Below are 24,477 nucleotides of genomic sequence, written 5' to 3' on the forward strand. Positions count from 1 at the left end.
TTTGGGGAAAGAAGCACCACTTACCGGTCTGTTTAATCGTGAAAACCCTCAAAGTCACGTGATCATGCACCGTGATGAAGTTCAATTATAAAAGTCATACTTTTTCTTTACCAAACCTGTGACGTTTCTCGTAAGAAACATATGTCTGTCTTCATGTTTTGATACAGAATAGAAATCAAAACAAGTAATTTCTGCAAGTATGTGAAATACATCACCGCAAACATGTTATTGTACATGAACTAAAATCTCACACGAGGTGCTTCTTGTTTGAAATATGTACTTTGATGTGTCATGCATTACTGAAGAAAATACACGAGGATTGAATTTTGTTATATCAATTTCGTATATTGTTTTAAGACCTTGTCGTATTAGCTTCAAATACTTGAGCATTAAACTTAAAATATAAATCATAATTAAAACTTTAATGGTCTAAATTGCATTTATAATGATTACAATTTGATGTTGACATTACAAATATGTATTTGGTCTACGTTTATTATTAAATCTGTGGGCTTAGCCTTAATTTATGAATAACTGTCTGTTGTGCAGAGCATATCACGCGGTCATCTGTTTATCTTTTCAGATACAGTATTAAGACACGTGTTTGATTTTGAGATCACTTCCGGTTACCGATTTTTGCCATGTGGTCACGTGTTTGTTTGCAGGTGTGACACGAGGTCCGCGGTTCTTTCTAGACAAGGTCGTGCTGTGCCACCTGCTGGGGAGCATATGCACCGTCAGCTGTCTCGTCTCAATGCTCTCCATTGCCGCCGTCGCCGTCAACAGGTACACGTAACTTACGTTAAACGCAACTTACGTTGAATACGCCAATCAAGTGTAATATGTCAATTACGTAAAAAATGTGAACTACAATTTATAAGTCGTTTTCAAAAATTAAATCAGTCACGTTAAAAAGGTCAATTTCGTTGTATAATTCACGAATGCTAAATACGTCACTTAACGTTATTGTCGCCTACGTTGATGGTTAAATATTTTTTGAAATTACATACTGTGAAACAGGGAAATTGTATTCTTAAACAAGTTGTAGTTTTACAAAGATTAGAAATTGAACGTAAAAATAATGCTTACAATTGGTCATCGAAAATACGGGACATTCTTAACCAAACCGGTTTCACCGGTGTATGGCTATTCCCTGAATCTGTTAACAGTGATCACTTTATCCCGTTATTCAAAAACAGATTACGAGACCAGTATATTACCAACTGGGATGTCAGTGTGACTTCGTGTAACTCAATGATCCTATATAAGGAACTCCAACCGGTTTTTGAAAGATCATCGTATCTTGATATTGTTGACAACAAAAAACATGGAACATTATTGCAAAATTACGTTTGTCCTCTCACAAATTATCCATAGAAACGGGCAGACACCAGAATATTGACAGAGATTAACGCAAATGTATATTATGTAACCTAAATGACATCGAGGATGAATTTCACTTTGTTCTTAAATGTCCTTATTATAATGATGTTAGGAATACATTAATTCCGAAATATTATAGAATCCGGCCAAATATGTTCACGTTTATTAAACTACTTAATAGCTCAAACAAAACTGTATTAAGAAAGCTAGCCATGTATTGTTTAACATGCTTTAAAATAAGAGAAAATGTCATATATATGTAGTGTTAAATAGAAATACATTTTTACAAAAAATAAAGTCAGAAATATGTAATTATACCTATATTTGTAAACCTATATGCATAACATTGTGTGACCACTGTGTATTAAACCCATCCATGTACTATTCTCACGAAATATGTTCACGAAATATGTTTATTTCGTGTTTATTTAGATTATTTATTCTTTAAAATGATGTGTGTTTTTGTGTGTACTTCAACGCATGCTGTTATTTATATGTATGTTAATGACGATGAGCTTCACATGCTTAAGTCAAAAATAAACTATTCTGTTCTGTTCTGTTCTGTTCTGTTGATTTCGTTGCTGCAGTTAAATTACGGCGAATGTGTCAATAACGTTTCAAACGTCACTTACGTAATATACAACACTAAAATTGAATATTTCATCTTTGTTGTATACGCCGCCTTAGTCAATATGCTATCGACGTTGAATACGAAATAGAATTGATACGTCATTTATAATGAGTACGGAAGAAACGTACGTTCAATTCGATACTTACGTTGATAACGCTGCGTACGTTCAATACGTCACCTACGTTGAATTGACTCATTCGTTGAATATGTCACTTTCATTTAATTATGCACTCACATTGAATATGCCACTTACGTTAAATATTTCACTTTCGTTTAATAGGTTACTTTCGTTGAATACTTCACTGACATCAAATAAGTGACATATGCTAAATACATAAATTATGGTTAATTCGTCATTTAGTTTAATATGTTGCTGACGGCATTTACTTTAAATATCGCGCTTACTTAATACTAATTTAACTTTGAATATGTCTTTTACGTTTAATACGTAACTTACGTTGATTACGTCACATCCGTTAAATACGCCACCAACGTTAATTACGTCACTATCGTCAAATTTGCTTATTACGTTAAATGCATCATTTACATTCTTGACGTGTACGTATGTCTTTCAGGTTGATTCAGATCTGTAAGCCGTTCGTCTACCACCGTATCTACACCCACAAAAAGACTCTGATCTATTGCCTCGCCCTCTGGGGCTGGGCCATTCTACTGGACGTTCCAAACTGGGTCGGGTGGGGCGGCCACACATTCGCATTAAAAGAGATGGGCTGCACATTTGACCGAGTGGCAAACTACGGTTACACCATGTTTCTAGCCCACATGTCCATATTTATACCGATGGCAGTGGTTTTGGGATGTTATATTGCAATAATTGTCTTCGTTCGACGCAGCCGAAACGAAATTCGCAAATTCGGAGAGGATAGCTCTATACGACGAACTTCTGCAGATGGCTCTGTCCGCAAAGTGTCTTTTAAAAAGGATGACTTACAGTTCGCGTTTATTTTATTTGTCTCGTTTCTGGTGTTTGTGTTATGCTGGAGTCTATATATGGTGGCATTAATATTTGATTTCAAAGACCGGTGGCCTAAAGAGATCTACGTAGCAGGAACAATGCTGGGTCATACCAACAGCTGCCTAAACCCAATTATTTACGCTCTAGGGTACGCGAGGTTCAGAAAAGGTTATACTATTTTTATCCGTAAACTGTTTTGCTTGAAAACGCAGCGAAACTCAGCATATTTAAAAGACTCAAAATACAGTCTTCGCTACACCAGCAAGTTTTCAAAAAGTCCGTCCAGTGCGCTACTGAAAACGAAGGCATTGCAATTGAACGATAGTCCCATTTCTTCCTCGGTGACTACACCTTTGACCGCAAGATGCCGCCTTGAAAACAGGATGCAGTGACTAAACTAGCCCGTGGTGGCTTCATCTAGAGATCATTTAATATTAAACCTGTCAAAGCATGGGGTTAAAGTGAAGCAAAGTTGCCGCAAACGATAGCGATGATTTTATGAATGACAAACCTTCAAGTTTGTCGGCGAGCATTAGAGATGTTTAAGTGTCTTAACTTACTAAGGGTTATACCTCGGGTTCTTGATACTGTCTGTAATGAATTTGTATAAAGCTCTTCCTAAAAAACAGAGCATGGAATTCCACCCCAATTGTACCATGAACGTGAAAACGGAAGTAAAGAGAATGTTGACCGATTGATCGTTTCTGTTATTTAGTTCGTGCAATGAATGTTCTCGAGAATGAAAACTTAAACAAAATGGGTTCAAGTATATAACTGAAAAAAAGAAAGATTTTTTTATGTATGAGACCCCGCAGCACCTGAAGTTGATGTGATGTCCTAAACGGCTTTGTGTAAATTATTCTAACTGGCTATGCATTCTGAACAGAGAAACACAAAAAAACTAATTTAAATTTAAAAACAACAACACCAACATTAGGCTAAATTGCCTTATGATTTACTATGGCTATTATGACATTCTTCTTTATTGTCATATACACTCAACTCGCATGGTGAAAGGAAAATCTCTGACCTCCATACTCATGTAATATTCCTCACATGCTACTAACCGTAACAATGATGAAGGTGTTTTATATAAGATACTCCTTGATCAATCTCTAGAAATAAAAAGTTATTTATTTTTCAATCAAAAGAAATGACGTTTTTGTTTTAACCAATTGAAAATGTCATGATCATTAATATATCAAGAAAAGTAAACGGTTGGGAAGAAGAGGTATTTTCCTATCACAGTGCATAACTTAAATTAAATATAATTGCTTATTTAGAATTATAGGACGGTATAAGGCGAGTTGCAGTTGACTTTTTGCAAAGTGTATATTTAAGATGCAACCATGTTGATGTTGTTTTGCTTATGTAACTCGTTAATCAATTTAAGCAGGCGAGTAAAAAAAACACAAAAAAAAAACGAAAGCCTGTTTATTTTTCTTTTGCCAAAGTGACTATGCCCTTTGATATATGTACACATATTTACGCCAGATTAGTTTCACGCACATTTTTTTTTTACTTTAACGCCACTTTTGCAATCGATGTGTCTTTTTCGGATGTTTGAATACAAAGCGAGATAAATAAAACAATAAGAAAAAGAAATAAAATTTTGTGAAGTCAATACAAAATATGCTTGTGTGTCCAAAACTTCACAATAAGTATTGAACATCATACCTAAGACTACACACACCTTTTGTATCGCGTACCGAACATCATAACTGAGACTACACACACCTTTTGTATCGCGTACCAAATATCATAACTGAGACTACACACACCTTTTGTATCGCGTACCGAACTTCATAACTGAGACTACACACACCTTTTGTATCGCGTACCAAATATCATAACTGAGACTACACACACCTTTTGTATCGCGTACCAAATATCATAACTGAGACTACACACACCTTTTGTATCGCGTACCAAATATCATAACTGAGACTACACACACCTTTTGTATCGCGTACCAAATATCATAACTAAGACTACACACACCTTTTGTATCGCGTACCAAATATCATAACTGAGACTACACACACCTTTTGTATCGCGTACCGAACATCATAACTGAGACTACACACACCTTTTGTATCGCGTACCGAACTTCATAACTAAGACTACACACACCTTTTGTATCGCGTACCGAACATCATTACTGAGACTACACACACCTTTTGAATTGCGTACCAAACAGCAAACCTAAGACTACACACACCTTTTGTACCGAACACCATAACTAAGACTACACACACCTTTTGTATCGCGTACCAAATATCATAACTGAGACTACACACACCTTTTGTATCGCGTACCAAATATCATAACTGAGACTACACACACCTTTTGTATCGCGTACCAAATATCATAACTAAGACTACACACACCTTTTGTATCGCGTACCAAATATCATAACTGAGACTACACACACCTTTTGTATCGCGTACCGAACATCATAACTAAGACTACACACACCTTTTGTATCGCGTACCGAACTTCATAACTGAGACTACACACACCTTTTGTATCGCGTACCGAACATCATAACTAAGACTACACACACCTTTTGAATTGCGTACCAAACAGCAAACCTAAGACTACACACACCTTTTATATCGCGTACCGAACATCATAACTAAGACTACACACACCTTTTGTACCGCGTACCGAACATCATAACTAAGACTACACACACCTTTTGTATCGCGTACCGAACATCATAACTAAGACTACACACACCTTTTGTATCGCGTACCGAACATCATAACTAAGACTACACACACCTTTTGTATCGCGTACCGAACATCATAACTAAGACTACACACACCTTTTGTATCGCGTACCGAACATCATAACTAAGACTACACACATTTTTTTTCTACCGCGTACCGAACACCATACCTAAGACAACACACACCTTTTGAATCGCGTTCCGATCATCATAACTAAGACTACACACACCTTTTCTACCGCGTACCGAACACCATACATAAGACAACACACACCTTTTGTATCGCGTACCGAACATCATATCTAAGACTACACACACCTTTTGTATCGCGTACCGAACATCATACCTAAGACTACACACACCTTTTGTATCGCCTACCGAACATCATAACTAAGACTACACACACCTTTTGTATCGCGTACCAAACATCATAACTAAGACTACACACACCTTTTGTATCGCGTACCGAACATCATAACTAGGACTACACACACCTTTTGTATCGCATACCGAACATCAAAACTAAGACTACACACACCTTTTGTATCGCGTACCGAACATCATAACTGAGACTACACACACCTTTTGTATCGCGTACCGAACATCATAACTGAGACTACACACACCTTTTGAATCGCGTACCAAACAGTATACCTAAGACTATACACACACCTTTTGTATCGCGTACCGAACATCATAACTAAGACTACACACACCTTTGGTATCGCGTACCAAACATCATTACTAAGACTACACACACCTTTTGTATCGCGTACCGAACATCATAACTAAGACTACACACACCATTTGTATCACGTACCGAACATCATACCTAAGACTACACACACCTTTTGTATCACGTACCGAACATCATACCTAAGACTACACACACCTTAAGACTACACACACCTTTTGTACCGAACATCATAACTAAGACTACACACACCTTTGGTATCGCGTACCGAACATCATAACTAAGACTACACACACCTTTTTGCATCGCGTACCGAACATAATATCTAAGACTACACACACCTTTTGTATCACGTACCGAACATCATAACTAAGGCTACACACACCTTTTGTATCGCGTACCGAACATCATAACTTAGACTACACATACCTTTTGTATCGCGTACCGATCATCATATATAAGACTACACAAACCTTTTGTATCGCGTACCGAACATCATAACTAAATCTACATACACCTTTTATATCGCGTACCGAACATCATAATTAGGACTACACACACCTTTTGTATCGCGTACCGAACATCATACCTAAGACAACACACACCTTTTGTATCGCGTACCGAACATCATAACTAAGACTACACACACCTTTTCTACCGCGTACCTAACACTATACCTAAGACAACACACACCTTTTGTATCGTGTACCGAACATCATATCTAAGACAACACACACCTTTTGTATCGTGTACCGAACATCATATCTAAGACTACACACACCTTTTGTATCGCGTACCGAACATCATAACTAAGACTACACACACTTTTTGTACCGCGTACCGAACATCATAACTAAGACTACACACACCTTTTGTATCGCGTACCGAACATCAAAACTGAGACTACACACACCTTTTGTATCGCGTACCGAACATCATAACTAAGACTACACACACTTTTTGTATCGCGTACCGGACATCATACCTAAGACTACACACACCTTTTATATCGCGTACCGAACATCATATATAAGACTACACAAACCTTTTGTATCGCGTACCGAACATCATAACTAAGACTACATACACCTTTTATATCGCGTACCGAACATCATAATTAGGACTACACACACCTTTTGTATCGCGTACCGAACATCATACCTAAGACAACACACACCTTTTGTATCGCGTACCGAACATCATAACTAAGACTACACACACCTTTTCTACCGCGTACCTAACACAATACCTTAGACAACACACACCTTTTGTATCGTGTACCGAACATCATATCTAAGACTACACACACCTTTTGTATCGCGTACCGAACATCATAACTAGGACTACACACACCTTTTGTATCGCGTACCGAACATCATAACTAAGACTACACACACTTTTTGTATCGCGTACCGAACATCATACCTAAGACTACACACACCTTTTGCATCGCGTACCGAACATCAAAACTGAGACTACGCGCACCTTTTGTATCGCGTACCGAACATCATAACTAAGACTACACACACTTTTTGTATCGCGTACCGGACATCAAACCTAAGACTACACACACCTTTTGTATCGCGTACCGAACATCATAACTAAGACTGCACACACCTTTGGTATCGCCTACCGAACATCATAATTAAGACCACACACACCTTTTGTATCGCGTACCGAACATCATAACTGAGACTACACACACCTTTTGTATCGCGTACCGAACATCATAACTAAGGCTACACACACCTTTTGTATCGCGTATCGAACATCATAACTTAGACTACACACACCTTTTTTATCGCGTACCGAACATCATATATAAGACTACACAAACCTTTTGTATCGCGTACCGAACATCATAACTAAGACTACATACACCTTTTGTATCGCGTACCGAACACCATAACTAGGACTACACACACCTTTTGTATCGCGTACCAAACATCATACCTAAGACAACACACACCTTTTGTATCGCGTCAGTATATCGGCAAGCTTGTTTTACGAGAAAACTGTCGAGCCGAATCATCGGAGATACGTCCTTCGCAAGTTAAATTTTATATCTTTCCTCAGCATATATTTAAACATGTTGTCAAACAATACTTGATTTCTGTTATCTACTATAAATCGAATCATAAGTTACATGAAAGCATACTGAAATTACAATCAGTGAAAAACTGCAACAAAATATCCCCATAAACGTGGCTTTTGTGGTAAGCAACATGTCGGGGGGGGGGAGGTTTGTTAGCTCAAACAGTGTGTACGCCTTTAAACTGGTTACATATATATAGTATCTGGCACGAGTTGTCATATCATACCATATTTTATTAAACGAGTTCAGGAATTTTTTTAGTAAGCGAGCCTATGGCGAGCTTACTAACGAATTTCCTGGACGAGTTTAATAAAATATGGTATGATATGACAACGAGTGTCAGTTGTTTTCTATCACATGCTTTTAAATGAGCAAATTAAATAAATATTTACGCAAACATAAATCCCGAATGTTGTTTACATTTCGTGACGTCATTTGACGTTGCAATGTCATTTCAGCAAAATCACAAAATGCGATTGGTCAATAAACGAAAACTTAGCCAATGAAAACGCTTTAAAATGTTGTATTACACATGTGTTATAAAAAAATATGCAATGGTTGTATTAGATGGGAAACAGGGTATAGCATGTGATAAAATGTCATATAGACTAACTAAAGTCCTTGGAAACCAACTGCTGAACTTGTAAATGAATTTTAAAGATAGACCAATCATTTTTACTTTTGGTCATTGTCTTTCAGTAATCCCAAATGCGTGCGTTTTTTTTTAAAATTATTATCAATCAGCATTTGTATACAATACCCTGAAAATGTTTCAGCTTTTATCTTTACGGACATTTGTATATTCAACTATTTTCTTTCATTATAATTGATATTAATAGGCCTTTACTCCCTATCAGGGCGTTGTCGTAATGGTTTCCATTCGTTCAGGACAGATGCTACAGCTGGTAATCGCCTTTCCATTTTCAGATCAAACGCTGGTTAGCGCCATTCCATTTTTAATTTACAACTTCTGTTAACCATACACACACATATCCGCACGTGTTTCTGATTTTCCGGCGGGAGTTCAATGATTATAGCAGGTAACAATTTATCTGAAATTCATATTGATATGTCAACAGGTTTATTTTATTCAGCCTTAGACATGATTGAAACGGATGGGGACAATCTGGCTCTGTATAAACAGTATAATAATGTTTTGTTATAATCATCAAACAAGGATCACATGCCGGGATTTCAATAAATTTCTTAACTCACTAGAATTGTGTGCATTTATTGTGTGTGTTTTCCCCCACGTCTTAAAAGATCTTTAACAGTGCAGCAAGATGGCACTTTCAAGAACAAAATTAAAAGCGAATGTATACAGTATATTAAACAAGACGTATAATTGTCTGGACTGAATAAAATGCACATATATGTTTGTTTATGGATATTCACCAATCGAAATCACAACAATTAAATAATCAAACGTGTGTAGTGATTCTCATCGATAACTTCATAACTTAGATCTTTAGAAAATGCCTTTGCTAACCTATTTGAAGATGCAAGTATAGGATTCCCATAATCAATATTAGGATAAGCATGAGCATTTTGATGTTCCGATGAATTGCCATATTTTGAGGCGTACCACGTTGTCTGATGTAAGGATCAGGCAATGCTTTGCCTCATAGCAGATTTCTAAATATCAACAAAGGAGTCACGTGATGTGATATATGGATGAGGAGCTTCACCCGTTGTTCCAGGACATGCTCCGAGTGACGGACGGCTGTTGGCCCGGCGAGTACGTATCCAGACCGGACTACTACTTTGTGACGCGACAACCGGCACTTCCCGTGCTCTTCTTTGCATTGACCATTCTGGCTGCTGTTTTGAGCAATATTGGCAACTTTCTAGTAAGTTGCCTATTTAATTAATTTTCATCTTCGCCAAGAGGTCCTTTTTCGAGCAGAGCTTTTTAAAATTTTGCTTATGATAATCGAATAAAATAATATTTCATTTTCTATTCCCCTTTCATGTTTGACACTAAGCCATACATTTGGAGTAAAACGATTTTCAAAATGTACTACATGTTTTTTTAATAAAACAATAGTATACCCTAAAAGTATTATCGATGTGGAATGCTTTTTGCTTGAAACTAAGTTGTACACCCGTAAGACTGTAGGGTGAATCGGGTAATAGTTTCTGAGTGTATGACTGCTGGTCGAAATTGATACAAAATACAAGTCTAAAATAAACGGGAGCAGATGCCGAATAGTATTGTACGATTGAGAGCGTGATTGTCCTGGTTTGTCAATGGTTTACTCGTTTGTGAAATGTGTTTTTGTATCAAACTTGTTATTTTTGTCAATTTTGTATAAGTTTAACATTTAAGGTTAAAATCTTCTAAAAATCCATTCGACATAACTCAGGCCCCAGTTTTGTATAAATGTATTTATTTTATTTTTTGTGTCTTTGTGATAACAACAATTATTGCACCAGAATGTTTTCTGACCTTATGTGGAACTCATGTTATTGTTAACTGTTTTCTATCAGCTTTTAATCAGCATTTACAGAGACCCCCTTTAAAACACGAATGTGTAAAACTTATAGTCATTAAGTGCAACGGGATTGACCCATGATGCCTTAGACCCAAAGACACTTGTTTGTTCAGGTACGATGGATAGTGCGAGATACCTCTTGAGCATATGGACATTTTTGCTGGAGTGCGCATGCCTATTGGACATGCGCTTATTGACTTAACTATACAATGCACGATTTTGTTCTTGATAGCATTAAGTCGTATTCTTAATACTTCGCACCAAAATGAACGATTACGGACTCGCAGATATAAAGGCCAGCGTTAATTAGGCTTAAGATAAGTAGCTTTAATAGACCGCTCGAGTTAGAGGGGCAGTGTGAACTAAGCGTCATCGTGAATTAACCACAAGGTTCAAAATTAGCGCACAACGTACGATAGGTTTACATTTTCATTCCAAGTTATATAAGGTACATTAACCCATTTGTACCTAGCGTCTAGTAAAAGGCCTTTGCAAACGGCGTAGACCCAGATGAGACGCCGCATGATGCGGCGTCTCATCAGGGTCTGCGCTGTTTGCTTAAAGGCATTTCTGTAAGAAATATTCTAAATATAGAAATAAGTTTACTAGACATCCCTTATTTTGTAAATAAATTGATGCAATTTAGAAGGACGGGAGATTCCACTAGGCATAAATGGGTTAAGCCTATTAAAAAAATGTTAAATACGTTTACGCATTTTGTCGCTTACAAGAAACTACAGTTGCTTTTCATGTCCTATGTGTTACAAATATTTGTACAATGGACTTCACAATAGATTGTGATTCAATAATTAGCTTTAAAGTATTATATTTTCAATCCCTACATACATAACATATTACAGATTACCTACTGTTGGCATTTTTTTTCGAAACACTTCAACATATTACTAGTACAGCTGAATTTATCGTTGTTACTATATTAAAATCAAAACACGTTTTGTTCCCTAGTTTGTTGACCTTTCATTAACCACGCGATCCGATGGGGATAAGCACTATCAATATTTGATAAGTATAGTTGAGTATAATTACCATAGAGCACGCATATTCATAATTGAGAAACCCAGCGCTTGACCCATTATATGTTTATTCTCAAATAACGTTTAGTTTACATTCATTGCCAGTATTATGGCTAATAAGTAAACAAGCGCACGTATTTCAACTATAACATTTCAGTGCAAAGATCGATCAATAAACACCGATGGATCTTTGTTCAGTGTTACAACGTAGTTGATTTACTGAATTCGTATTCATATATACAGATAAAACCTTCATCTTCCGGAAACATTTTATTTCGTGTGTTCTGCAAGCGATGAGAAAAGACATTATTTTGGTCTTTTTTATTTTGATATAAATTTGCGGGAGAAAATTATGCTAAGTTTTGATTGTTTACTTATTTCGTACTTTAAAAAAGGTTCAGCAGCCCTCGATAATTAATACTGAGAAAATTATTGAACGCCAATACGCCAAAAGCAAATACATTGTCTTTTCATGATATTCTTTTAATTATTCTGATCGTATTTGTTACTTGTAAGACCTTGTGTACCTGTTCTATTTGCTTTCATGTGAAGTAATTGGGCCGAGAAATCCAATTTTTGGTGCCATGGTTTATTTCAATCATACTACGAGTTCAACGAGTATTTTCCGTAATGTGAAAAGTAATTTAGGGGCCTGCTATCAACATGCATGACGGACCTTATCAACAAGCATTACGAATATGACCGTCTTGATTTGAGAGGTCTTTATTTAATGGTAAAATATTTAAACAAATTATTGGCGTTCCTATGGGTACTAATTTTGCGCCACTTATAGCTGACCTTTTTTTATATTGTTATGAAAGCGAATTTATGTTAGAATTATCTAAAACTAAGCAAGTAGATTTGATTAATTGTTTTAACCTTACTGGTAGGTACATTGATGACATACTTAATTTAGATAATCCATTATTTGAACAATATATTCACAAAATCTACCCAAAAGAACTAGTCTTAAATAGATCGTGTATATCCAATACAGACGCTGCGTATTTAGACTTACATTTAACTATTAATAATAATTTGATTAAAACTAGTTTATACGACAAACGGGACGATTTTAACTTTGAAATTGTGAATTTTCCGTTTCTAGATGGCAACATCCCTAAAGGACCTTCCTATGGTATTTACATTTCGCAGTTGGTACGTTATGCCAGAGCATGTTCGTGTATTAAAGATTTTAATGATCGTAATCTAATATTAACTAAAAAATTGCTAAAACAAGGCTTTTTGTATCATAACCTAAGAAATAAATTTGCTAGATTTTACTCTAAGTATGGTGATTTAATTTCAAAATATAATGTTTCTTTAAAATGGCATTTAAATAATGGAATCTCCCATCCATCATTTTACGGAGATGTTTTGAAGCGTGTCCGCAAATTAAAATATGTTAAACCAAATGTTCATATTAAACTTTTCAATTTAATTAACTTGTTTTTATCAAAAGGATACGATGCTTATGTACTTAAAAACACGTGTTTGATGGTTTTCGATTCACTATATCTTTCTTCCCTTAAAATTTGGAATCATTAGTGATATTATAGGCATTTTTCACTGTTGAATAAAATTGTGTCATTGTGTCGTATGAACAAATCTGCATGAATTCTACATTATAGGCATTTTTCACTGTTGAATAAAATTGTGTCATTGTGTCGTATGAACAAATCTGCATGTAAACTACATTTGGACTCAAATCGTACATCAAATCATTTCTGTCTTCAGTTGTCAAAACACCTATATACTGTTTGATTCCAATAATGTCGCTTTAATGGAATTACCATTTGTATTCATTTGCTTCTAAATATTAAATCACCTAAACTTGTTTTATTAGTAGCACAGCCCCATTAATATTTTTATTTAGTACTGCCCTTGTAATTTGTTCACGTCATTATGTCATTATGGATTTTTGTGACGTCATACGACCGACTTTCCCAGTTGTAATCTACATGCATAGGTCATTGGGTTTATAACGTTCCATTTTATTTATATTTTCTCTCTGATAGGCGTTTCTTGTTTGATTTAATTATTTTTAAATTTGTTTAGCAGTCACATAAACAACCAAGCTATGTAATATGGAATTTTTACACCCATTATTGCTGCTTCTTCCTGTATTTGCGCGATGATTATCTGAGATATTAACTCTATGATTCTACATTCTCAAATCTTTTCTATAAAGAAGGAATGTAGTTGACAATTGTTAATAGTTTTATTTGATCGTTCGTCAAACAGTTGTAATTCTGTTACTCTTGTATCTTCAATGCAATTGAGTAATTAAATAGTTATTAAATTGAATGCGTTTTAATTCCCTTTTATTATTGTTTAATTTGAGTTACAATGCTATGACGTTAAATTTTATTTACACTTAAATGTATATGAATATTGCTGGGCCAAGTGTGAGGTTGAGCGCTCTATAACCAGGTTTAAACCCCCAATGCTTTGCATTGACCGTTCCAAGGCGGTGACCCTAGCTTTATTCATATTTTGTGTTTATGTTGGTTTGTATTGTGCTGTATTGTGCTGTTTTGTACTGTTTGGGCAATCGGTCACTTGCCTTAAATAAAGGACCAACTAATTGTTTTTAATAAAAATTCAATACTGCTCCAGCAGCTGGAGTTTCACTTCTTTATATTGTCCTGAGCAGCAAAAAAGGTCCAGGTTACACGAAATGAAAACGCAGATTCGGTTTCGTCAAAAAATTGCTTACCAATAAAGGGAGGTATTAAACAAGAAACAAGTAGTCCCTTGTCGAGAAAATTTTCAGGCTTTATTTCGTACTAATTTCAATAATATTAATTATTTAGCGTTTAATAAACGTCCATATTAGCAAAATACGCGGTTTGTGATGAACTTATTTGAACTCATCTCCATTTGTTATCATTGATCTACACGAATAAAGACAGACACGCCCATTTCAATCACTTTGAAATCTGAAATAAGATAACATAATTAATATACCATTTGAGATTAATTTAATTGATCATGTAATAATAGACGTTGTTTACCGACACAATGAGATGTTTTGATACGCGACTTTATTGTTTTAAATAGTGATTACTAGTGATGACCTTTATTCTGTTTCAGAACATGAACAATGTTAATCGTATCGCGTGCCTATATCGGTGGTTTGACGTCCAAGTCACTGGCACTACCTGAACTACGTAAATGCATTTACAGTTTACCGACCGATATCAGTGGAACTTTTATTAATGTCATGACGTATTTGTGTACATGTTCTAAAAAGTTCAGATACTTGGGATGTTAATAAATCATTCATTCATTATAAGGAATCACCAAAGGATGTTTATACCATGTACTCCTACTGACAGAAAACTATCATTCTAGTTGTTACCAATACACTTTTGAAACAATTTACAAAATCAATACCGGTAAATGAACGGAATGTAAAGGCTATCTTTTTTTAGGAAATAAATGTTGACACATTAGATAGCTTTATATATTTATCGGATTACATAATATAACTTATAACCTTATAATCATATAGTATGAAAAATTGTGTTCTCAAACTTCGAATACAAACTGACCTTTGTTGTCCGTATGAGTATGAACACTTAGAAATAAACTCTGTTAAAACAGGTGTACACTAGCGTTAGACCATTCTTGTCAACCAGTTCTCATTGTCATTACAACACCATTTACACATACTGGTATATTACAATTAGAATAAATGGCTCTGTTTTTATATTAATAAAATATGTGATACAAAATGTCACTACCAAACTTTGTGTCACCTCTATTTGGAGATGTTTTAACAATACTAGTAGGCGATGAATCTGAGGTTTAGCCAATGACAGAATTTATTAATACATTTCCAGAAAAGACGTCAAGGTGGTTCATGCAATACGCGAAAAGTAATTGATACTCAATAGTTGATCATCTTATCAAAGCTTTATCACCGATCATGCATTCTGCTGCCTTATCATCAGTTATACATACACCTAGTCAAATGGAATAGACGTTCATTACGCCCGCCGTCTATGGTGTTGACCCCAAGGGAACAAAATCGGTAATTTTTAATTATATTCCATTCGACCCAATATTACGTTGTTTTATCTCAAACCATATTTAAACTCTGTTTTTTATATTAGCACTCTAATCAAACCAAATGAAACACAATCAATTCAATTTATTACTTAATGATGAAAACATATGCTCCGTTTATTATAGTATTGATTACAGAAAGTTTCAACGAATGCTGATGTTTTCTCACATCACAAGATTTAACAACAGGTCTAATGCCAGATATGTCAGGGAGGGGAGCAATACATTTGCCATTGTCCTTTCGTCTATCCCTGTGATCTTCCGTCCGTCCATTCGTCCGTCCGATATTATTTTCGTGCATAGCTCAGTAAGTATTGCCACAAGAGGGATGTAATTTTACAAACATTAACTAGCACGTGACCCTATGTTGATCTGGATTTTTTCAACATTACAGGAGTAATGATCCCTTTAAGCAAAAACGAAACTATTTTAACATCACAGAACCTTTTATGAATGAGGAAACCCATTGTTGTTAGCAATCACATGCTTTTTAAGCAGATAAAACGCACATCAAAGGCAACCAGTATGTTAGAATTTCGACCACATACGTTTTCATTGGCAACTATTCAACAATAATTGTATTTATTCACAAAACAATTTTAAGATAAACGCGACCAATAGTATTACGTTCGTGTATTTTTTAAGCTCCTGTTGCAAAAAAAATATAATATAATACGAAATATATCATTCGATTAACAAATACGAATAATTAATAAACTATTCACAATCGAACATCAATTCTGACAGGCAATATTCTTCAGCAATGACATTGGTTAAAAGTTAATCAGGGCAGGGCAGTGCAGGGCAGGGCAGGGCAGCAGGTAGGCAGGCAGACAGACAGACAGACAGACAGACAGACAGACAGACAGACAGGCAGACAGAGAGACAGACAGACAGACAGACAGACAGACAGACAGACAGACAGACAGACAGACAGACAGACAGACAGACAGACAGACAGACAGACAGACAGACAGACAGACAGACGGACGGACGGACGGACGGACGGACGGACGGACGGACGGACGGACGGACGGACGGACGGACGGACGGACGGACGGACGGACGGACGGACGGACGGACAGACAGACAGACAGACAGACAGACAGACAGACAGACAGACAGACAGACAGACAGACAGACAGACAGACAGACAGACAGACAGACAGACAACCAGCCATTTGTCGCATGTGATGCCTGCGAGCAAACCTATACCTTTATAAGTGCACAGACGTGCAACATCCGCACTCTGAGGTTTTCTAACACATATGTTCCACCACTTATAGAGCCCAAGGCAAAGGGAACTTGCATCAGCACTCATGTGTTCTGCGAGATCTGTACATCTTGTTATGTAATTAAGATAATTCGGTTCATGCTTTTGTGCATTTCATGCACAATCAAAGAGATGCAGACAGCTTTTTTCACAATCCAAACATCGTAGCTATCGTACTCGCCATATGAACATATGCCTAAAATGTCGTAACATTTCGCATAGAATAACGTATAATATAATTCAATAGTTGGCAATTAAAATTGGAACTTAACATTTCAAGTTTAAAATTCATGACATATTGTTCAGAAGGCATAGGCCATTGATAATAAAAATATACTTATTTTAATTCTGTTTCTTATTTAATTTGAAATTTATACAAACTTAATAATGTATATTGAAAGATGTGTTCTTTATTTCAGTAGTTTAACATATTTGGATAGCTGTGATGTTGTTCATATAAATGTTTTCCTCAGCTTAGCGCGGGAATAGAATAACACAACATATAACATATGTTACTTAGCGCGGGGAATAAATATATATATTCTTGCAAGAGCGAATAATAATAGTTTGAAGCGTAAAACGTGGTTACATTCAATAGAAACGATTATTAATCCAATATAACGTTTGACGCGGTTTCAATGTTGTTTCATTGAAAACCTGTATAGTTTCCGGTTATCAAGAATTAAACGGTTCCTCACCCCCGCCATCTACGGTGTTGACCCACGGGACCCATGAGAGTGTTTTCAAACATACCACAGTTCTGTCTTATTAACTGTATTATTTGACGACGCTATAAACAATACCACGGAAAAGCAGTAAAAACTTTGTGTCAACCAAGGGACAACCCTATCAACTTCAGGTCATCTATATGCATAATGCAGTATTGCAATAGACTTTTTTTTATATTTATGATTTCAAACTTTCCTTCAGCGGAGTATTATGTTTATCACGCATGAATACATTTAACTACTAAAAAACTTTACCATCTATTATTGAAAATGTTATTTTTGCGTTTGTAAAAATGCTTAAATTTTCTGTATCGTATTCTGACGGATTAATTGGTAGAATAGGTCCCATTCAAATGAAAAAACAGTTACATATCAGTTGAAGGTAACTAATTTAACAAAGCTTCAACTACGTTATACAGATTGTATGAATGTTTTGCCGTCCTCCCATTTACACAAATAATAAAAATAACTCATTTTAAAAGATTTATGGGCACTAAATTTCAATTCCCATACATCCAAGACTAGTGTATGCTAAATCCTCTATGACTGCTTGTGTAACAAACTAAGGGACAGGCACCGATTAATATCCTTGCGGGCAGTTATAACATTATACCGCAAAGTTATCAGCTACATAATCGGTAGGGATTCGATAAAAACGCTTGTCGAAACTATAAATATAAATTAATGTAGGTCTAAACTTAATTAAGATATGTGCTGATTAAAATTTGTTTCAGTATCAAACTTTTTATGCAGTATTGATTGATTTTCACAATAAAAATTTGAGTTGAAATAGCATCTAGATATGACCGCTATCTTTATTACAATATGGTTTCAGAAAATATCCAATCCATTTAAGTCCGGTTAATAATCAATCAATATAAGGTTATATAAACTTCATTTTAATGTCAGATTAAACATGGTCCCGCTGAATTGATCCCTCTATGTCGCTTGAGTTTAAATTGCAAGATGTATAATAGCATATAAAAAACTAATAAAGATATCCAGTTTTTATAAAAAATTGACAAAAATGGTGCGAAGTGATATACATTTTGAAATGGTCGCCGACTCAGCAATCGCTCAAGACTGATGTCGGGTTTGAAAAAAAGTCGCCAACACACCAACTCAAAAAGCCGAAAAAATTACCCTCTGTGACGACAACAAAGGCAACTATATAATTATCATTGCCTGTCGCCCAATTGTCGTGTTGGCTGGTAAATATGTTATTCAGGTAAATTTTGCATAATTTCGCGACCTGTCAAATTGTGTTCCTGCATCATGTATTGTCTTGAAAGCATCTTTCGTCATATACTAATTTTAAATGCTATCTTGTTATACAAGGAACCTCAATTCCCAGTGAGGGAATCTTCTCCGCAGCAGGAGACCTCGTCAGTGCTCATAGAGCTTGCCTGGACCCGGACAATGATGAAATGTTAATTTTTGTGAAATCAAACATGAAACTGCATGAACAGTGAAAAGTGTATGTTAACGAGCAAACTATTAAGTGAATAAGTGTTGAGGTTTCGTTTTATTCTGACATTGCTACAATGTTAAACGAGATTTTTTATATGTTTTTGTTAATAAATGTTTAATGTTTTTTAGTCAAATTTTACTTCTAAAACATTGATTTCATTAATTTAGACAGAATTTCTAATTTTCTCTTATCTGAGGGATCCGGATCCGAAAAAAAATCCGAAGAAACCTTATTAGGATTCGGATTTGGATCCGAACAATTTGTTTTGATTCGTTGCAGCCCTATCGCAAACACAACAACACGAGAGCACTACACATACACTCGCCCGAAAGACTGAAAGGGTGCCAAAGCAATACTAAGTAGATTCGTCATCCATTTTGTCTTCCTGTCGTGTTCTCCTTTCCTGCGGCCTTCAAAGCCGCGAAAACGCCAAAACGATATGGAAGAAGTCAGCTGCTATACTGTTGAACTATAATAAGCACTTGTCTTTAAATCACGCGGACTGTTCAAATACCACAAGGGAAGCTCATATGTGAAATTATTATTCAAAATTATTACCTGTTTAAGACTATACTTACAAAATATCGTCCATAAAACGTGCTTGAACGATTGCCATGGGCATAGCAATAAGATCGCTACAACTGATTTTGACTGATCCTATTCTTGTCATTTACTAATTCATTAAAAATCACTTACGCGTGGGTCATGCTCGGTAGTCTGTAAAAGAGACGAGGCGGAGTATTCATTTTGATAGTATTTATAATGCACTGTATTCTCTTGTATAATAATTGTACAAGCTATAATAAATATCAGCACTTTATCGAATGTAAAATATATACGAATGCACTTTTTACTCATGCGTCTGATCATATGAGTCGTGTTTTGAGAAAACTGGGCTGAATGCATGTGCGTAAAGTGTCGTCACAGATTAGCCTGTGCAGTCCGCACAGGCTTATCAGGGACGACAATTTCCGCTTTTATGACAGTTTTCGTTTAAACGAAGTCTCTTCTTAGCAAAAATCTAACTTAGACGGAAAGTGTCGTCCCTTATCAGCCAGTGCGGACTGCACAGGCTAATCTGGGACGACACTTTACGCACATGTATTAAGACTGTAAGAATGATCAGGGTCGATTCATATAGCTTGTGAGTTTGATTGTTGATCTATATGCGATGCTTAATGTTTCCTCCGCGTCTACCACCCGTTTTTCTTAAAGGAAAAAAATGCAAATCCAAATAACAAATATTGCAGTAATGAAAACAAATGAATGCTGAAAACTAAAGATTCAGCGCGTGTACTAATATTTGTTATGTTTCAGGAAAATAATTTACATTTAATTATTTTTTATAAAAAATATAATTACAATATGCAAGTACAGTGCACTTGGGAAGTTTAGACATACAGTGTAATGTTAGTGTGTTTAGCCTTTTCCGCTTCATAACTATTTCACATGACAAAAATGCTCTACGACCACTAGAATACAAACAGCCAGCCAGCCAGCCAGCCCAGCCAGCCAGCCAGCCAGCCAGCCAGCCAGCCAGCCAGCCAGCCAGCCAGCCAGCCAGCCAGCCAGCCAGCCAGCCAGCCCAGCCAGCCAGCCAGCCCAGCCAGCCAGCCAGCCAGCCAGCCAGCAGCCAGCCAGCCAGCCAGCCAGCCAGCCAGCCAGCCAGCCAGCCAGCCAGCCAGCCAGCCAGCCAGCCAGCCAGCCAGCCAGCCAGCCAGCCAGCCAGCCAGCCAGCCAGCCAGCCAGCCAGCCAGCCAGCAGCCAGCCAGCCAGCCAGCCAGCCAGCCAGCCAGCCAGCCAGCCAGCCAGCCAGCCAGCCAGCCAGCCAGCCAGCCAGCCAGCCAGCCAGCCAGCCAGCAGCCAGCCAGCCAGCCAGCCAGCCAGCCAGCCAGCCAGCAAAATTATCCCATTAAAAGTGTACACATGTGCAGCATCTGAAATCTGGGCTTTTCTAACACATATGTTCCACCACTTATAGAGTCCAGGGCAGATAAATGGAACGTGTAACAGCACTCATGTGTTCTGAGAGATCTGTACATCTGGTTATGTAATTAAAATAATGCGGTTAATGCTTTTGTGCAATGTTTATGCACAATAAAAGAGATGCACACAACTTTATTTTTAAACAATCCATACGTCGCAGCTATCGTACTGCCATATGAACATTTGTGTAAAATATTGTTAAATTTCGCATAGAAGAACGTCGGATATAATTTAATAGTTGACAGTTAAAATAGGAACTAAACGTTTCAAGTTTAAAAATTTAATACATATTGTCCAGAAGGCAAAGGCCGCGGATTATAAAAATATACTTATTTTAATTCTGTTTCATTATTTTATTTGAGATTTATACAAAAAGTTACCATCCCTTACTTGATAAATCAACTAATAATATATATTGAAAGGTGTGAAGTTGAATTCAGTAGTTAAACATATTTGGATAGCTGTGTTGTTGTTGTTCGTATAAAATGTTTTCCCAGAAAATAACTTACCAACACATAGTTGCAATTTTTTTTCAAGAAACGTCTTTTTGCAAAAGATTTAATTGTTAAAATGCATCCTTCACTGCAGGAAAAGGGAGGTAAAAGGACGCTTTTCGATTGTGAGTTCATAGGGTTAAAGGTCAATGTCACATTAGTTTGTATAGCGAGATTGTTTTCTTCATGCTATCAAGAAAATGCATAGACCTGCGATCATCATCATTGGTATACTTAGGAAAAAATAGTGGCGTATATTGATTTTCAGATCTAAGGTCAATGTCCCGAGGACTTGTAACAGGAAATTCGTTTCTTTACAATGAATCAGTATGCTATGATCTAAGATCAAGCAATAGGTAAAGTATTTACCTGTTTGAAATTAAGATACCCATTGAAATTGAGTTCATAATGTTAAAATTCAAGGTTTTTATCATGAAATTGGTGTCCGCACACTGTCAGGAAAAGTTTAAGGATCATATAATTGAGTAAGCTATTACGCATTGACGAAGGATTACCGCTTAATATTTTCGGATCAAGAGATCCAAGGACAAGGTAACAATGACGAAATTTTTGCAACTCGGGGAGGGGGCATACATGTTTTGCAAACATCACTTGTTTGCGATGATTTTCTGATTTTTTTTCTGTTGGTCATCATCATGTGTGCACGTCTTTGTATGCTCGAAAATAAAATAACAATGCAAAGCGTGACTTTTTGTTAAGAAGAATGTAAACTTATTTTTTCGCAAAAATAACTTGTCTATGATTTTATTTTAACGCTATTTTCCGATAACCTTTTAACAATTCTTGTTTAACGGAAACTAAATACTATAATAATGGAAAAACCTTTTATTTGGTAAATCGGGTTGTACGCACAGACACCGTCAACTCATTTTGTCTCTATAAGCAGTGATTGTGTTAAGAAAAAGGCCTCTATGACCGGGCGTGAATCTTTTTTTATATTACATTGGTTGGTTTGTCCATTAATTCGTCACTTCTATTTCAGGAAAAATAAGAGCGTAGTCTGGCTTTTGTTAATTAAAAGTGGACACTTTCTAGAGTTAGTTCCTGTCGAAAGCTAGGCAAGTACGAGTATACAGGAATCCATAGAATTGCTTGCTAGTCGTCATACCTTATAGATGGCTTTCCCTACGGTCGCCTTTCAGTTCCATGCGTTGTAAAATTCCCTTACAACATGAACATATTAACGTAAAAGATGCACTCTTAGAACCGCTGATAGAATGGCATCGAAACAATTTTTGACGTGTCTCCAAACAGTAATTTCTTATTGATTTACAATAAAATGAAATAAATCATGCGAAACAATTTAAGATTAACGTGTCTTAGTTTCAAATGTAGTAGAACGGGTGTGTTGAGAAGATAGATCAAAACTTTTATGTGTGTGATAGGTTTGAAGAATTTAAGCAACTTGGATAAAAATGTGCCTGCAAATCATGATCGAACACGAGATCTTTAAAAGCAAAAGCTAACTTGTTACCATTGACCCATGAAAGCTTTGTAATCAAGTAGGTAGCCAAATACCTATGTCGGTAATATACTTTTTGTGATGAAAAGAGTAACAAAATATGCTTTATAAATTAAACGATCATGTTTAAATAGTATCAATAAACACACATATATATTTAAAACACTTTCTTTGTCATGAGTGTAAGTTTGCTTGTTTAAACAAAAGTGTGCACAAGTTCCTTTAAATGCCTTATCATTCATGAATACAAAACCATTCACGTTGTGTTGTATAATCTTGTCTGTGAAGGAGTGATCGTGGAATTAAAAATTCTGCTTAGTTTTTGATACCCGATATTAATGTTTCTCTCTTAGCTCTTACTATACGGTCTCGTAGACACCAACACCAGACGAAAACCTTATTTTTTCTACATCAACGTTATTAAAGTGTTGTACATGGCGTGGTTTATTTTCGCTGACAGACATACGTCAGTTTATTGAAATAGAATAACACAAAGAACAACATTAAACATGTTACTTAGCGCGGAAATAAATGTATTGAAATAAAAGAACAAATCATAAAACATATGTTACTTTGCGCGGGGAATAAATGTAGATAAATTCTTGCAAGAGCGAAAAATCATAGTTTCAAGCGTAAAACGTGGTTACGTTCAAATAACGATTATTTATCAAATGTAACGTTTGACTCGGTTTTAATGATGTTTCATTGAAAACCTGTATAGTGTCCGGTTATCAAGAATTAAAAGGTTCCTCACCCCCGCTATCTACGGTGTTGACCCACGCGAATAAAGCTGGTAAAGTCTGAAGTGCGTCCCACTGGCCGTGAGGGTGTTTTGAAACACAATACAACTATGTCTCAGTAGCTTTTTTATTTGTAGACGCTCGAAACAATACCATGGGAAAAGCAGTAAATATTTTGGGTCAACA

At 36.1% G+C, this 24,477-nt stretch overlaps 1 protein-coding gene across 7 annotated transcripts in view; it reads left to right on the plus strand.

Annotated features, from left to right (window-relative positions):
* Positions 1–24,477, plus strand: part of LOC127844324 (melatonin receptor type 1B-B-like) — a 118,404-nt gene that overhangs the window by 46,214 nt on the left and 47,713 nt on the right. For 6 of the 7 annotated variants that reach the window (XM_052374428.1, XM_052374432.1, XM_052374429.1 and 3 more), the window contains one exon: positions 666–786. In XM_052374428.1, coding sequence (XP_052230388.1) covers positions 666–786 — 121 coding nt within the window. Of the gene's footprint in view, positions 1–665; positions 787–2,589; positions 4,475–24,477 lie in introns of those variants that run through there. The other variant, XM_052374434.1, reaches the window with a different exon arrangement.

The sequence above is a fragment of the Dreissena polymorpha genome, chromosome 9 (assembly GCF_020536995.1).
Source record: "Dreissena polymorpha isolate Duluth1 chromosome 9, UMN_Dpol_1.0, whole genome shotgun sequence".
NCBI lineage: Eukaryota > Metazoa > Mollusca > Bivalvia > Myida > Dreissenidae > Dreissena > Dreissena polymorpha.